This window comes from Eretmochelys imbricata, chromosome 3 (assembly GCF_965152235.1).
Source record: "Eretmochelys imbricata isolate rEreImb1 chromosome 3, rEreImb1.hap1, whole genome shotgun sequence".
Taxonomy (NCBI): domain Eukaryota; kingdom Metazoa; phylum Chordata; order Testudines; family Cheloniidae; genus Eretmochelys; species Eretmochelys imbricata.
The window spans coordinates 132,786,526-132,804,413 of NC_135574.1; the positions used below are offsets into that span (position 1 = coordinate 132,786,526).

At 41.2% G+C, this 17,888-nt stretch overlaps 1 protein-coding gene across 2 annotated transcripts in view; it reads right to left on the reverse strand.

Moving 5' to 3' along the window:
• PCNX2 (pecanex 2) overlaps positions 1–17,888 on the reverse strand; it is a 221,267-nt gene that overhangs the window by 143,918 nt on the left and 59,461 nt on the right. For both annotated transcript variants that reach the window (XM_077813415.1, XM_077813416.1), the window contains exons 13-15: positions 17,150–17,321; positions 9,447–9,557; positions 8,322–8,413 (exon numbers count right to left, since the gene is read on the reverse strand). In XM_077813415.1, coding sequence (XP_077669541.1) covers positions 8,322–8,413; positions 9,447–9,557; positions 17,150–17,321 — 375 coding nt within the window. The remainder of the gene's footprint in view (positions 1–8,321; positions 8,414–9,446; positions 9,558–17,149; positions 17,322–17,888) is intronic.

Genomic DNA, 17,888 nt, shown 5'->3' on the forward strand with positions numbered 1-17,888 from the left:
AACTCACCCTTAACCTTCTCTTTGTTAAGCTAAATAGATTGAGCTGTTTCAGTCTATTGCTATAAGGCAGTGATGGGCAACCTGTGGCCCATCAGGGTAATCCGCTGGTGGGCTGCAAGACAGTTTGTTTACATTGACCGTCTGCAGGCAAGGCTGCTCCCAGCGGCACCAGTTCGCCGTTCCCGGCCAATGGGAACGCAGGAAGAATGGACTTAATGGGGAGACCATTTAGACTATATGGTCCGTCCTGTCTTCTGACAGTGGCCAATGCCAGATGCTTCAAAGGGAATGAACATAACAGGGCAATCATCCAGTGACCCATCTCCAGTCATCCACTCCCAGCATCTGGCAGTCAGAGGCTTAGGGACACCCAGAGCATAGGGTTGCATCCCTGACCATCTTGGCTAATAGACACTGATGGACCTATCCTCCATGAACTTATCTAATTCTTTTTTAAAATCCAGTTATAGTTTTGCCTTCACAACATCCCCTGGCAACAAATTTCACAGGTTCACTGTGAGTTGTGTGAAGAAGTGTTTCCTTTGTTTGTTTTAAATCTTCTGCCTATTAATTTCATTTGGTGACCCCTGGTTCTTGTGTTATGTGTAGCGTTAAATAATGCTTCCTTATTCCTTTTTCCACCCAATGCATGAATTTATAGACTTCTATCATATTCTCCCCTTAGTCATCTCTTTTCCAAGCAGAACAGTCCCTCTCTTTTTAATTTCTCCTCATAAGGAAGTCATTTCTCTTACCCTTCTCTGTACTTTTCCATTTCTAATATATCTTTTTTGAGAGAGACCAGAACTGCACACAGTATTCAGTATAGTGGCATTATGATATTTACTTATTATCTATCCCTATCCAATCATTCTGAGTGGGTCTTCTCTGAACCCTCTCCAATTTATCAACACCCTTCTTGAACGGTGCATGCCAGAACTGGACACAGTATTCCAGCAATGGTCGCACCAGTGCCAAATGCAGTTAAAAGAACCTCTCCACACTTGCTCGAGATTCCCCTGTTTATGAATCCCAGGATTATATTAACTCTTTTGGCCACAGCATCACTTTAGCAGGTCATGTTCAGCTGATTATCCACCACAAGCCCCACATGTTTTTCAGAGTTACTGCTTCCCAGGACAGAGCCCCCCTCCTGTAAGTGTGGCCGACATTCTTTGTTCCCAAAGCAAGTAAATATAAATGTGTAAATTTTAAACACATATTGTTCATTTGTGTCCATTTTACCAAGCAGATCACTCAATCAGTAACCTGTCCTCTTCATAATTTATCTTTCCTCCAATTTTTGTGTCATCTACAAACTTTATCAGTGATGAGTTTATGTTTTCTTCCAGGTAATTGACAAAAGTGTTAAACAGCAGTGCCAAGAGTCGATCCCTCTGGGACCCCACTGGAAATACACCTGCTTGATGACTATTCCTCACTTACAACTACATTTTGAGCATTATCAGTTAGCCAGTTTTTAATTATTTAATGTCTGCCATCTGAATTTTATACTATTCTAGTTTTTTAATCAAAATGTCATGTGGTACCAAGTCAAACACCCTGACAGAATCATAGAAGATTAGGGTTGGGAGAGACCTCAGGAGGTCATCTAGTCCAACCCCCTGCTCAAAGCAGGACCAACCCCAACTAAATCATCCTAGCCAGGGCTTTGTCAAGCCGGGCCTTAAAAACCTCTAAGTATGGAGATTCCAACACCTCCCTAGGTAACCCATGCAAGTGCTTCACCACCCTCCAAGTGAAATAGTTTTTCCTAATATCCAACCTAGACTGCCACCACTGCAACTTGAGACCATTGCTCCTTGTTCTGTCATCTGCAACCACTGAGAACAGCCTAGCTCCATCCTCTTTGGAACCCCCCTTCAGGTAGTTGAAGGCTGCTATCAAATCCTCCCTCACTCTTCTTTTTTGCAGACTAAATAAGCCCAGTTCCCTCAGCCTCTCCTCATAAGTCACGTGCCCCAGCCCCCTAATAATTTTCGTTGCCCGCCGCTGGTCTCTCTCCAATTTATCCACATCTTTTCTGTAGCAGGGGGCCAAAAACTGGACGCAATACTCCAGATGTGGCCTCACCAGTGCCAAATAGAGGGGAATAATCACTTCCCCCAATCAGCTGGCAATGTTCCTATTAATACAGTCCAATATGCCGTTAGCCTTCTTGGAAACAAGGGCACACTGTTGACTCATATCTAGCTTCTTGTCCACTGTAATCCCCACGTCCTTTTCTGCAGAACTACTGCTTAGTCAGTCGGTCCCCAGCCTATAGCGGTGCATGGGATTCTTCCGTCCTAAGTGCAGGACTCAGCACTTGTCCTTGTTGAACCTCATCAGATTTCTTTTGGCCCAATCCTCCAATCTGTCTAGGTCCCTCTGGACCCTATCCCTACCCTCCAGCATATCTATCTCTCCCCCCAGCTTAGTGTGATCTGCGAGCTTGCTGACGGTGCAATCCATCCCATCATCCAGATCATTAATGAAGACATTGAACAAAATCGGCCCCAGGACCCACCCCTTGGGTACTCTGCTTGATACCGGCTGCCAACTAGACATTAAGCCATTGATAACTACCCGTTGAGCCCGACGATCTAGCCAGCTTTCTATGCACCTTATAGTGCATTCATCCAATCCATACTTTTTTAACTTGCTGCTAAGAATACTGTGGGAGATCATATCAAAAGCTTTGCTAAAGTCAAGATATAGCAGATCCACCACTTTCCCCATATTCACAAAGCCAGTTATCTCATCATAGAAGGCAATCGGGTTGGTCAGGCAGGACCTGCCCTGGTGAATCCGTGTTGACTGTTCCTGATCACCTTCCTCTCCTCCAAGTTCTTCAAAATAGATGCCTTCAGGACCTAGTCCATGATTTTTCCAGGGACTGCAGTGAGGCTGACCGGTCTATAATTCCCCAGATTCTCCTTCTTCCCTTTTTTAAAGATGGGCACTATATTTCCTTTTTCCCAATTATCTGGGACCTCCCCCGATCACTACGAGTTTTCAAAGATAATGGCCAATGGCTCTGCAATCACATCAGCCAACTCCCTCAGCACCGACGGATGCATTAAATCCGGACCCATGGACTTGTGCATGTCCAGCTTTTCTAATTAGTCCTTAACCTGTTCTTTCACCACTGAGGGTTGCTCACCTCCTCCCCATACTGTGCTGCCCAGTGCAGCAGTCTGAGAGATGACATTGTCTGTGACGTTGTCCCTAGTCATCTGTCCAAGTGTCCACTTCTTGTAACTTTCCTTTTTGTGTTTAAGCTCACCGAAGATTTCTCTGTTACAGACGTCTGTGTGTATTACGTCAACTCTATACCCTTTATCAACCAAATCTGTAATCTCATGAAAAATATCATTAGTTTGACAAGATCTATTCTCCATAAACCCATTTGACTTCTATTAGTTACACTGATAAGCAGAGAGACTTTGATGGTCAGTATTCTGACCTATGGGACTGAAACATGGCCTCTCTCTGTCAAGATTGAAAAGACGCTGGACCCCACTGAGAGGAAGCATCTCTGAATGATTAAAACATCAAATGGTATGAATTCAAATCAAATGAAGAGATCCATTTTCTAACTAATCAAGTTCTGGTCTCTCAAACAGTTGGCCAATGCTCTCAAATGTAGTATGTTTATTTGCCCCAAACTCCCTGCAAAGTCACCTTCAACTTTTACCCAATGAAAGCAGGATGGCAAAGACACTCCCCCCTCCCCCCGCCCGGAAGGCATAAAACACAAGAGCTGGACAAACACCTGTCCCTCACAGCTATCCTACCCAATAACATGCTGGATTTGGCTCAGGACACCTCATAAAGTCACATAACATGTTCTGTCGGCTGTGCGTTGTCCAATCAACAGCATGAGAACTAACTTAACCTAGCAGTAGGTTACTGCTAACCAACCTCACATCTCTAATCTCCTTGTTTGATCACCGTTCTAATCCTTTGATTATTCTCAAAACTCAAACAGTCTAACAAAGCCTCCTCAACCTACTTTCTTCACAATTTCTTACACTTGCATAACCTGTATTAGTTTATGCTAGCACTCACTGTTCATCCTTCAAACCAAGGCACTAAGGAAAAGAATGAACAGTGTCATAATCAATCTAATTAAAATAGCAATTTTATTTTAAAACATTTCCAATTTGGGAGTTTTCATATTTTAAAAGTGTGGTTACAAATAAAAATATCCACACTTTAATTTTTAAAGAAGGGCCAGAAAAAGTCTGTTTATGCAAATACCTAAAGAGGGAAAATAAGGCTGAACCTATTCATTCTACAGGATAATATAAAAACATGAGGACACAAGAAGCTTTTAAGGAATGAGAGGTTCAAGTTTGATATCATTGGAAGGTCTTTTTCCATCTGAGCGTTTGGCATGAGCAATAATCTGCCAATGAAAACAGTGAAAGCCACTAGGATACATATCTGTTTTTCAATTTAGTTCAGGAAATAGCACATTGCTGTTTATACCTGCTGAGATATAAGACGTCCTGCCAATAAACAGGTATAGATTTGATGGATTTGAGTTTCAGACGAGCAATATGTTTTGTATGCTCATAATTTCTGTTTCTGGGTCAAGCTATCATGTTTTCCTATCCTATATCTTTTTGGCTGCTGTATTTCTTTGTCTCCATAATATATTAAAAATACCCAACATGTATTTTTTTCTGTTGCTTCTGACAAATTTGAATAAAAATAAAAAGAGACCCCCAAAAAAGTGAATTTTGAACTCTGGCATTGGTTAAGCCAGTGGTGAACTGCAGTTTCTGCTTCTGCTTCTGCTAGCTGCTCTGTTCCTTATCTTGCCCTCCCAGTCATCACTACCCCATATGTCTAGTCAAATCAAACGTATTATTATAATTCCTTAGCCATATAACATAACACATATAAGATAAATACTCCCCAACTATCTGTGTCATTCATTTGTTGCATCTTGTTCCACATGAAGTTCTGGGGCACACACTGTCTTCTTTGTAATTGGTATGCACAGTACCTAGCACAATGGGACCTTGATCCTCAGTGCGGTTTCCTAGGCATTACCTTAATATAAATAAATAATAGCTTTGAAACCTGACAAGTTTGGAATTCATAATTTGTGTCTTTGAGATTACCACATGCTTAATAATATCACTTTCCCTCATTCATTGGAAACTACACCTTAGTGAACCAGACTCTATGGTGCCTGAGCTGCAGTCTCTAGTGTACAATTGTGATGGGCTGTACCAGGCCCTTTGAGGCCCCCTGCTCAGGGCCTCACGGACCTACCACACCACATCCCAGAAAAGGAGACGTGAAGGTGAGTCCTCCTGGCCTGCCTAGAAAGGCTGCAGGGAAGCAGCTCATCAGAGTGCAGCAGGCCCAGTTAAAAGGAGCTGCAGGTTCTGAGCAGATCAGTTGCTGGCTGGGACCAGAAGGGTGAGGAGGACTTGAAAGGCTGTGAAACTCTCCAGGCGGGAAGGCCTCAGAGAGACCCTGCTCAAGCAGGGACCAGCCAGAGAACTTCAGCCCTGAGGTAAGGGGCTACATGGGAAGTGGCCCTGGGAATAACAGCAGCAACTACAGTATTACAGGAAGCAGCACAGGCTGCTATTTATAGTGTCCCTGGGTCGGGACCCGGAGTAGTGGCATGCCTGGGTCCCCCCACTGCCCACTGGCAGAGTGGCCAAAGCCCTGAGAAGGGGACAAGATTCATTTAGAAGCCCAAGTGAAGGGCAGGACTTGAAGAGTCTCCAGGAAGCACTGCTCAATAACAGGGGCACTGCTCTATAACAGGGCATGGGCAGGCTTAAAGCTAGCCCAGAAGGGGCTGAGAACTGAGCCCAGAGACAGGGCTGCAGACATTACCAAGGACACAGCGACAAGCCCTGTTTGTTCATTCACGTGCTTGACTGTGTGACTTAGCCAGAGGGATGAGCCACTAAGACCCACCTGATGAGGCAACAGCCGACAGGAGGCACCTTGAAGAGAGCAAATGCAGGTTTGCACCCAGATCACAGGAGGCGCTCACAAGAGGTGAGTGTGCACTGTTATGCCAATGATTTCAGTATGACTCAAGAATCAAGTCCACTACCTGTCAAAAAATACTACTTTGTTTCTGACACAGACATAAGCACACATTTCACAATGGTCACTGTTTAGGACCACATTCTGCTGCGCTGCCTTAAGTTGAATTAGTACCCTTCCTCCACAAATAGTCTCACTGAAATCAGTGGGGTTACTCACAGTGTCAGGTACTACTCATGAATAAGAGTGGAAGAATCATTCCCTTACAATAGTCTAGGTAACTGCCTAAAGAGACAAAACGATTTAGGTTAGACTTGGGAACAAGGGAGGTTTATGCCAGTACTCCTTTCATGTTGTATAAAGGAAAGATGTATGAGACTTTTAAAACCCTAGTGGACTCAGGTTATGAGCCAAAGCAAGTGGAGTTATCTCTATATGCTTTAAATTATCCTGCTTATAAATATCTTCAAGAGAACAGTACAATAAAAATTCAAATTAGGTATAATTTTTCTGTGTGAAGAGAAAGTCTGCACTTAACATGGGTAATTTACAGCAGATATCTTGTAAATCTCTCACAGCACTCTCCAACTTCAAGGTGGCATTATAAGCATATTTCTAAGCAGTTTGAAGTTTAACCCATGGGCAAGATTGCTCATCTGCAAAGCCACCTGCATGTTGTAATTTAAACTAATATGCTGAAAAAGAAAGAGTTGTATAAAAGGGAAAATATTTTCAAAGGCTTTTCCTTTATGTTATTTACAAAAACTATTTTTAAACACTCCACCTCACAGCCTCCCTAACTCTCCCCTACCCTACCGATCCTTCCTTTTCCATCTTCATAAGAGACCTGACCCTTTCCCAGACACCTACAACAACTTCCATCCTCAAAAGGGCCCCTCCACACATGACCAGTTTCCTGCTAATTGGTGCCTCAAAATCCTCTCTCTGCACATGGCTCCGACCCAACCCTCCTCCCAACTATAAAAAGTACTATAAAAAACATTAAGGAAAGAGAGTTCATTTTTACCTCACGAGATCTAGGGTGAAATCCTGAGGTCAACCAGAATTTTGCCACTGAGTTAAATGGAACCAGGATTTCACCTCCAATGTTCGTTTGTTTAAATGACACACCAAAAATTACCGAGGACACACACGATCTGATCATAAAAAATTAACTTATACCAAGCACAAAATGACAAAAAAAAATTAAAACATCTATTTTCCTCTACTTTTGCAGCTGAAGCATTGCCAAATGAGAAGGACAGGGGCTGTGTAGTATTAGAGAAATTATATATATCCTATATAAATTCATTACTCTAGACCTTGTAGACCAAATTTCATTATGGACCTATATTAACCCCGCCCCCTCCCACCAAGAAATAGGTTTAACAATGAAAATGTAGATAGATTTTTAATTATGGTATAGTGTTAGTAGCCACCATAATTATGGGTACATTTACATCAGAAAAAAAAACCACCAATGGCAGAGAGTCTCAGTGTTTGGGTCAACTGACTCAGGCTCATGCAATGGGGCGCAAAATAGCAGTATAGACATTCCCACTTGGGCTGGAGTTCAGGCTCTGAAACCCACTGAGAGGGCGGGTTTCAGAGCCTAGGCTCCAGCCTGAGTGGGAACATGGACACTGCTTTTTTGAGCCCTGTGAGCCTTAGTCAGATGACCCAGGCTTTGAGACTCGCTGCCATCAGTTTTGTTTTGGTTTTTTTGCAGTGTACATGTAGCCTAACAACGTTGTGTAGAACATATAACAAGCTCAAAATTAGAGCAACTGTACTGCATGCTGTTGTAATTTAGAAAAGGGGGAGGGAAGTTGCTTTGTGGTGTGTGTGTGGGTGTGTGCGTAGTTTGGTTTGGTTTTGTTTTAAAGAAAGCAGAGTCTTTGTTAAGAATTTCGACCAAATTCAACATGGGCATGATCAGGAGTAACTCGCTCTGAAGTTTGGTGGGAACCGTGCCTATTTATGCCACGGCTGCTTTTGGCCCTTTGTATTGAAAACACAATGCAACAATTTCAGGTAGGATGGCCAGACTCTAGTGTTCCATGAAGTCATGGGTGATAGGTTAACATTTATGCCAGTATTTCACTTAGAAATTTAAATATTACAGAGTAGCTTATACAAAGTACATTTACAAGCCATGTTTTAAGTTATTTGGGGAAATAAGAATTGATAAAATGGATGCACGACAAATTAGACCTAAAGCCACTCACTAAACTAGAGTATCTCCTGAAGCATGGTTAATCCCTTTTGCCACCGCAGTTATTTCCACTTACCTTCACTGCATTGAAGCAGAAAGCATACAGTACAATCACAACTACAAAACTTCGAGAAATACTGTATAGGGCAGATATCAATCCAGCAGCAGCTGAAATACAGACGTCAAACGTTTTATACTTTCTAGATGAAACAAGTTGCAACCAAAAGCAAAACAAAAAAGGACTTGCTCAACCAGAATTTAATTAATAGAAATCTTGTATCTCAGTGTTATTCTCTTTCTTTGTACAAAGAAAGCCGTCAATATTTTGATCAGTTAAACAAGCTCCTCAAGAGTCTAAGGGTGAAATTCTGGCCTCATTAAATCAATGCGAGTTTTGCCATTGACTTCAGTGGGACCAGGATTTCACCCTAAAGGTCCATCATTTTGTATATTTATATGCCCTGCCAAAATATTGCCGCCTATCCTTTTTTCATTTTTGAAGAGGAGGAAAGGAAGGATGCTGCTTTAAAATGCTTTAACCCTTATACTGCTGAATTCCATTGCAGCATTCCTCTGAAATAAAAAACAACGTGGGGGGAGGGGGGACGGTCAGCATATTTGGTAGCACTCTCACCGGGTGAAATTCTGGCTCCATGGAAATCGGAGCAAAACTTCCCTTCACTTTGGTGGGGTCAGGGTTTCACCCAACATGTTTTGCCCTCAGATCTGCTACATTATTCAAGAGTCAAGAAGTTAAGGAAAAACTACCCCAGACGCATATGGTAGTTTTAGCCATCTGATTCTTTTTTTCTTATTTGAGCTACAGGGGGGAAAAAACTACTAAGTAGTCCCTCTCTCTTTTTGGGCTTATCCACATTATGCTTGAAATGATGACAGAAATCACTATGCTTCTAACGTGTTTTCTCTCATATGGAAAAGGATTTAAGTTTTGCCAAAGATCATGTCAGACAGTCTAAAAACATTTCTGTGGGAGTGGTTCACAGTCTAGCGCACAGTTTAAGTACTGCTGTTCTCAGAACAAATCCTTGTCCATATGCAAGAAACCATGTGTAACTGCGTGACAGCCACTAGCTCTGTTTCAACTGTAGTGCGAATGGGGCCTCAAAATATGCAGTACAACCCAGCTTAATTTACGGCTGTGGGCATAAAAGATGAGCTCAGGCTACAATAAGCTACTTACCAGAACCACCAAAAAGTAACATGTCTATTTGTTCCAAGAGATATATACAGAAGGTGTTGATTTGAGGGAAAAGGCCAAGAAGAGAAATTGCAGGGAAGCAATATAAAAACACTGAAATTAAAACAAGATGTATGTTAGCACATATTTGAATGTCATAATAACTGAACATATTTGTATGAAAAGCAGAGAGAAGTTGCCTCAAACTGGGATAAGCTACCTCTCTTCTTTTTCTAGTCATACCAAGCTATTCTTGGATTGTTATTGAGGAAAAGCAATGGTAAAGAGGGAAAACTACCTAGAGTTATCTGGATTCCTCTATTTGATCAAAGAGATTTTTGGTCCCCCAGACCAAACATTTCAAGATCACTTGAAATTCAGTGATCACAAGGAGGATTTTGCAAAAGCCCAGCACTGAAACGAGAATGGAAATCCTCACTGTGAGGAAAGGGGGTCACTTTATAGCTAGCTTGATATTACTAGTTTGAAGTCTAAATGATTGCTCTAACTATTGTGACCCAAGAACAGCCTGGATGGGGCGGGGGAGTAATTAATAGCACAAGAAATAGAACTCACTGTCAATGTGTCAGAGGGGAGTGTGTGAATGAATGGGTGTGAGTATGAGGGAAGGGGTGAGGGAGGCTGGCTGACAAGAGCAATCTTGCCATCTCACTCCCTCTTTGATGCTTCCTGGAGTAATCCTAAAACATGTTAATCTTATCCTGTGTCAGGGAGTAGCCAAAATCACTCCAAGATCCCTTTCTTGAGTGCTAATAGCTAATTAACACCCCATCACTTTGTATGGATAGTTGAAATTGTTTTCCAATACGCATTATTTTGTATTTATCAATGTTGAATTTCATCTGCCATTTTGTTGCCCAGTCACACAGTGTTGTGAGATCCCTTTGTAACTCTTTGCAGTCTACTTTGGACTTTATTATCTTCAGTAACTTTGGATCATCTGCAAACTTTGCCACCTCACTCTTTACCCCTTTTTCCAGATCATTTATGTATATGTTGAACAGCTTTGATCCCAGTGCAGATCCCTGGGGGACACTGCTGTCTGCCTTTCTCTATTCTGAAAACTGACCATTTATTCCTGCCCTTTGTTTCCTGTCTTTTAATCAATTACAGATCCATGAAATGACATTTCCTCTTATCCCATCATTGCTTAGTTTGCTTAAGAGCCTTTGGTGAGAGACCTTGTCAAAGGCTTCCTGAAAGTCCAAGTACACTGAATCCAACGGGTCACCCATGTCCACATGTTTGTGACCCCCTCAAAGAATTCTAATAGATTGGTGAGACATGATTTCCCCTTTACAAAGCCTTGTTGACTCTTCCCCAACAAATCATGTTCATCTATGTCCGATAATTCTGTTCTTCACTATAGTTTCAACCAATTTGCCTGGTACTGAAGTTAGGCTTACGAGTCTGCAGTTGCCAGGATCACCTCTGAAGCCTTTTTAAAAAATTGGCATCACATTAGCTATCCTCCAGTCATCTGGTACAGAAACTGATTTAAGCGATAGGTTACATCCCACAATTAGTAGTTCTGCAATTTCACATTTGAGTTCCTTCAGAACTCTTGGGTGAACACCATCTGTTCCTGGTGACTTATTACTCTTTTATTTATCAGTTTGTTCCAAAATCTCTTCTACTGAAATCTCAATTTGGGACAGTTCCTCAGATTGGTCACCTAAAAACAATGGCTCAGATGTAGAAATCTCCCTCACATCTTCTGCAGTGAAGATAGATGCAAAGAATTCATTTAATTTCTCCACAATGGCCTTGTCTTCCTTGAGTGCTCCTTTATCACCTTGATCATCCAGTGGCCCCACTGATTGTTTCCTGCTTCTGATGTACTTTTAAAAAAATGCTGTTAGTTTTTGCTTCTTTTGCTAATTGCTCTTCAAATTCTTTTTCAGCCTAATTACACTTTTACAACTTGACTTGCCAGAATTTATGCTCTTTTCTATTTTCCTCAGTAGGATTGGACTTCAATTTTTAAAGGATGCCTTTATGCCTCTAGTCACTTGTTTTACTCTGTTTAGCCATGGTGGCATTTTTTGGTCCTTACTATTCTTTATAATTTGGGGTATCTGTAATGCACGCCTCTATTGTGGTGTTTTTAAAAAAGTTTCCATGTAACTTGCAGGCATTTTATTCTTGTGGCTGTTCCTTTTAATTTCTATTTAACTAGTTTCCTTATTTTTGTGTAGTTCCCCTTTCTGAAATTAAATGCTAGTGTTTTGGGGGCGGGGGGGTCGGTATTCCCCCCTCAATGGATGTTAAATTTAATTATATTATGGTCACTACTACCTAGTGGTTCAGCTATATTTACCTCTTGTACCATATCCTATGCTCCACTTAGGACTAAATCAGGAATTGCCTTTCCACTTGTGGGTTCCAGAATTAGCCGCTCCAAGAAGCAGTCATTAATGGTGTCCCAGAAACTATATATCTGCAACCTGTCTTGAAGTGACATATACCCAGTCAATATGGGGATAACTGAAATCCACCCTTATTATTGAGTTGTCTATTTGTATAGCGTCTCTCATCTCCCAGAGCATTTCATAGTCACCATCCTGGTCAGGTTGTTGGTAGCATACTCCTACTGCTATGCTCCTATTATTCAAGCATGGAATTTCTATCCATAGAGATTCTACGGTACAGTTTGATTCATTTAAGATTTTTACTATATTCCACTCTATGCTTTCTTTCACATATAGTGCCACTCCTCCACCAACACAAGCTATTCTGTCATTCCGAAATATTTTGTATGAAAGAGGGAGGGAGGTGGACAGGAATTACAAACTCATATTGGCATTTGGAACCTATAAAAAATAGAAGCCAGCTGCCTTAAGCACCTCATCCTCTTCTTGTTTTCTAGCTGTGAAAGCAGGTAATTGTTGTAAAAAGAAAAGGAGTACTTGTGGCACCTTAGAGACTAACCAATTTATCTGAGCATAAGCTTTCATAAGCTACAGCTCACTTCATCAGATGCATATAGTGGAAAATACAGTGAGGAGATTTATATACACACAGAACATGAAAAAATGGGTGTTATCATACACACTGTAAGGAGCATGATCACTTAAGATGAGCTATTACCAGCAGGAGAGCCGGGGGCGGGGGGGGAGAAAACCTTTTGTAGTGATAATCAAGGTGGGCCATTTTCAGCAGTTAACAAGAACGTCGGGGTGGGGGATAAACATGGGGAAATAGTTTTACTTTGTGTAATGACTCAGCCACTCCCAGTCTCTATTCAAGCTTGAGTTAATTGTATCCAGTTTGCAAATTAATTCCAATTCAGCAGTCTCTCGTTGGAGTCTGTTTTTGAAGTCTTTTTGTTGTAATATTGCGACTTTTAGGTCTGTAATTGAGTGACCAGAGAGACTGAAGTGTTCTCCGACTGGTTTATGAATGTTATAATTCTTGACATCTGATTTGTGTCCATTTATTCTTTTATGTAGAGACTGTCCAGTCTGACCAATGTACATGGCAGAGGGGCATTGCTGGCACATGATAGCATATCTCACATTGGTAGATGTGCAGGTGAACGAGCCTCTGATAGTGTGGCTGATGTGATTAGGCCCTATGATGGTGTCCCCTGAATAAATATGTGGACACAGTTGGCAACGGGCTTTGTTGCAAGAATAGGTTCCTGGGTTAGTGATTTTGTTGTGTGGTGTGTGGTTGCTGGTTTAGTGGCACCTGAGGCATCATTTCTGGCTCTTCCTCACCCATAGTCTGACCAAAATTTCTCATTTCTTTTATATCATGGTTTAAGGGCTAAGACTTGCCTGAGTGAGAATGCAGGGCATTGACTTAACCCCTGCAGTCCCGTCCACCATTTTCTTCCTTTATAATGCAATCCTCCCTTTGTACAGCAACAGCTATGTTGTAATATTTCCTCATGGTCAAAGAGTTGGACAAACCTCTTGTTGTTCACCAAACATAATGTTATCATATCAAGCTTCTGGATTCTTCAAGTTGGTAAACTTTGTATCCTTCTCAAGAGGTAGCAAATCCAGTCTTTCACCACATGAAGAATTGTGAATGTAGATTCAAATGTAGATCTTGTGTGTCGTTACATATTGTGCTGCCAGACTGCTGGAGCTGTCTGGACTTAAACAGTTCCTTTAAATGGTGAAGATATTCAAGAATTTCTGTTTTCAGTATTCCAGATTGTGCTAATAATATGGGGTGAAATCCTAGCCCTACTGAAGACAATGGAAGTTTTGCCATTAACTTTAATGGAGCTAGGATTTCACCCATGGTGTAGAGCAGTGGTTCCCAAACTTGTTCCGCCGCTTGTGCAGGGAAAGCCCCTGGCAGGCTGGGCCGGTTTGTTTACCTGCCGCATCCGCAGGTTCAGCCGATCATGGCTCCCAGTGGCCACGGTTCGCTGCTCCAGGGCAATGGGAGCTGCTGGAAGCGGTGTGGGCCAAGGGACGTACTGGCCGCCACTTCCAGCAGCTCCCATTGGCCTGGAGCTGCGAACCGCAGCCCCTGGGAGCCACGATCGGCCAAACCTGTGGACATGGCAGGTAAACAAATCGCCCAGGCTGCCAGGGGCTTTCCCTGCACAAGCAGCGGAACAAGTTTGGGAACAACTGGTGTAGAGATATCTCTTTATAGGTACAGCATGAAGTGAAAAATAAGGCATAGTATAATAAATTACAAGCAAAGTATATTATATTTAAGTGAAAAATAAGGCATAGTATAATAAATTACAAGCAAAGTATATTATATTTAAGTGTTTTGGAGTTGTATATTGAGAAATCAATGAATTTTTGTTTGAAGGGTCATAGAATATAAAACTAATGTTTTCCAGAAGTACTGTGTTATTTCTGGTAACTATGAAACAATATATATATATTAATAAAATTAACCAAAATTGTTGCACTTGCAAGTATAAGAAATTGGTCATTGTGAAGCTGCACAGTGAATTACTGTAAAAGGTTTATTACTAGATTGTGAAACAAACTCAATTCAGTAGAAACTTGTTAGATGCATAACATTATTACATATAAAATGTGTTTTAAACTGGTCTGTGCCTTAGCAGGCAATTCATTTAGGAGATGATCAATGATAAATCAATGCGAGTTTTGCTCTTGACTTTAATGGTTGTAGGATCACGCCTTTAAATCAGTGCCTTAATTGGATCCAGTCTTGAATTCCTTATTTCAGTTGACCTCATTGGGAGATTAACGTAAGTAAGAAGTTCAGAACTGAGCCTATTTCAGCCAATAAATGCTGAAAGCGTGTTTGTTGATGTAAGTGGTTAAGTACTCAATATGTGAGATCAGCAAATCACTTCCCATACATCACTGAACAGCAGACATCAGATGATGGCAAACTTCGGCGACTACTGCCCTGTGCTGGATTTGAACCAGTAACATAGGGTCCATGTCTCATTAGCAAGCCCCTGAACTACCAATCACCCCAATAAAGATTTATTTGCCATTCAGTATTGAACTTAATCAATCTGAATTGAGAACCATGGAAGCTACTAGGTGCTGAGCACCTGATAAAATCCAGCAGCTTAATTTAGGTACCAAAATGGGAGTTGAGTACTTCTGAAATCTGACCCAGGTAGCGGGTGCTGAGCACTACCGACAGAAAATCTGGCCCTTGATTTTCCCCAGTACCAGATATATCTGTGGGCCATTACCACTGCTGCTGCTTTGCAGGGCATCTTCTCAGCATGGGTGAGACACATTTGAATGTTGTATTGAAGTACCGGGAAAAGATTCTATAAAAACTTCTTGTTTTAGAAGTGAAAAAGGAAATGGCAAAGTACAAAAATAAATTGTCACCACCCACTTACCTGGGGTTATCTGTTAAGGCATACTGCAAACAAACAGTACTACCTTGGGCCTAGGAATTTGTGACAGATTTATTAGGAATTGGGGAATCTTTTGGGGAAAGAGGAGCCTATACAGGAAGGATGGGCTCCACCTAAACCAAAACAGAATCAGATTGCTGGCACGTAAAATTAAAAAGGTCAGAGAGGAGTTTTTAAACTAAGGGCTGGTGGAAAGCCAACAGGTGCAGAGGAGCACGTAATTCAGACAGAGACATCCCATAGAGAGGGGGATCTATTAACCAGGATTCTCAATATCCTAGTAAAGAGAATTCGATAAAGTACAGGTAGGAACTGAAGAGAAACAGTCAAATGAAAAAGAGTTCCATTCAGTTACATCACATGAAGGCAGATAACTAAAAAGTGACAAATTTTAAAAGTGTTTGTATACAAATGCTAGAAGTTTAAATATAGAGATGTGCGAACGTAAGTGTCTGGTATTAAATGAGGATATTGATATAATAGGCATCACAGAAACATGGTGGAACGACGACAATGAATGGGACACTGTAACACCAAGAATTACCTGCTTTCACAGCTAGAAAACAAAAAGAGGGTGAGATGCTTAAGGCAGCTGACTTCTATTTTTTATAGGTTCCAAATGCCAATATGAGTTTGTAATCCCTCTCCACCTCCCTCCCTCTTTTCCAGTCTGCTACAAGACTCTGCTCCATGACGTCTCTAAGGTCAGCCAAAATTAGAACATTTATAAGCTCACTCATTCTATAGTCGTTGCTATAGTTTTTCCATTTATCTTATCCCTGGAGTCATTTAGGATTCTTGATGAATTATTTATCAGCGTTTTTACTGTTCACTTTTGACAGGCAGATAAAATAAGACGTAAGAAGAAACTGTAATGAGAGCAAACAAAACTAATGAAAATAAGTGATGCAGGTCTTGGTTTGTCCCCAGCCTGTGGTGAGGGGAAATGGGAGCCAATAAGTACACATACAATGCCATAAGTCCATCCTACAAATAGCATAAGCAAGCTTTAGCTGCAGCTACACACAGGTATAGCAATCACAGATGGAAAAGTCCTATTAGGTCATCTAGTCCATGCCACAAGCTTGCTCCCTCCAATACTTTGTTTTCTCTTGTTTTAAATGTCTTAAACAACTGAGCTTCCACCACTTCCTTTGGGAGACTGTTCTACAGCCAGCCCATCTCAGTGTCAGGACGTTTTCCCAATATTAAGTCTAAGGATTTTTTTTTCCAGTTTCATCCCATTTCTCCTCACTACCTTAATTTACACCACCCTCATTGTTTATATCCTTCATTATACAGGTAACTGTTATAATGTTTTCCCCTTCATCTTTGTTTACACACACAGCTCTTTGACTCATGATGAAAATTTAAATCTATATTTGTTGCTCTTGTCTTAACCATCATCAGGTTGCAAATGTTTTACAGTAATCAGATGCCTAGACACAATGCAGTATAGCAGGTGTGATGTCCCCGGAGCAGCAGAGAGGGGGGAAGGTTGCTGATCTGTGATGTGATGCCTGTGTGTACATGACCACCGTACAAAGCAAAAATGCATTTCACAGATGATGTCTTTTTCTAATATCATCAGTGATTGTTAGCTTTCTACAGAGAATACAAATATAATCCTTACTGTTTTAAGAACTGATTTTAGGGTGAGGGATGGATGCCCAGCGCCACCATATCTGCATGTTGACTTCTTCTAAGTTTTTCTACAGGTTTAACCTTTAGATGAATGAAGGGGGCAAAATACACTTCTCCATAACATTCATTTGATTGTCAACATGGGAAAAACACAGGCTCCCCAGCTAATGGTCAACTCATTTTTACATTCACAGGCAAAGTATCAACTCACCTATTATATGGTCTCTGGCTGATTGGAGAGATTCAGGAGAAAAGAGCTTCAAGCCATATACTGTGTAAATCGAAGGATTTTTGTCTTTAGATCCAGCATCTAGCAGCAAAATAAGGCCACACAAGATACAAAAATATACTGGTCTGCTGTACATTATGATTTGATTGTGTCCCTGGAAAAGACAAGCAAACAAAATATTTCTTAATGTTGCACTTCATCTTTTTATTTATATGCATGACAGTGTCTAGGCACTCATAAAACTGACAGGGGGCAGAGACCAGGCAGTAAGCATTTTCTAAACCATATTCCTGCTCTTCTTCTTATCTTAGTTCCATCCATATAGGGTCAGTTTTTGAGTCCTTCTTCTCCATTCCACTCTGTCTTGAAGCTGTTCCTCAGAAACTCCACTAGTCAATTCCTTTTGTTTGACATCCATTCATCTAGTTTTGGAAATTCCAACCCTTCTCTTTCCCTCCACTTCTAATTTTAACATCCTGTTTCCTATATATTCTTCCAATCTTCTTTTCACATGCCTAAACCATCTAAGTCTGGATTCCCTCAGCTTTTCTGTAATCAATACCACCTTCACACTTCCCCTAATTTGTTTGTTCTACTAATATAATGCTACAAGTGATTTTATCCACTTCTGAGTAGATTTTCAAAGGCACAAATGGCAATTACAGAGCAAGGTGCCTATCTGCCATTTGTGCCTTTGAAAATCTGCTCTTTCAGACCTTTT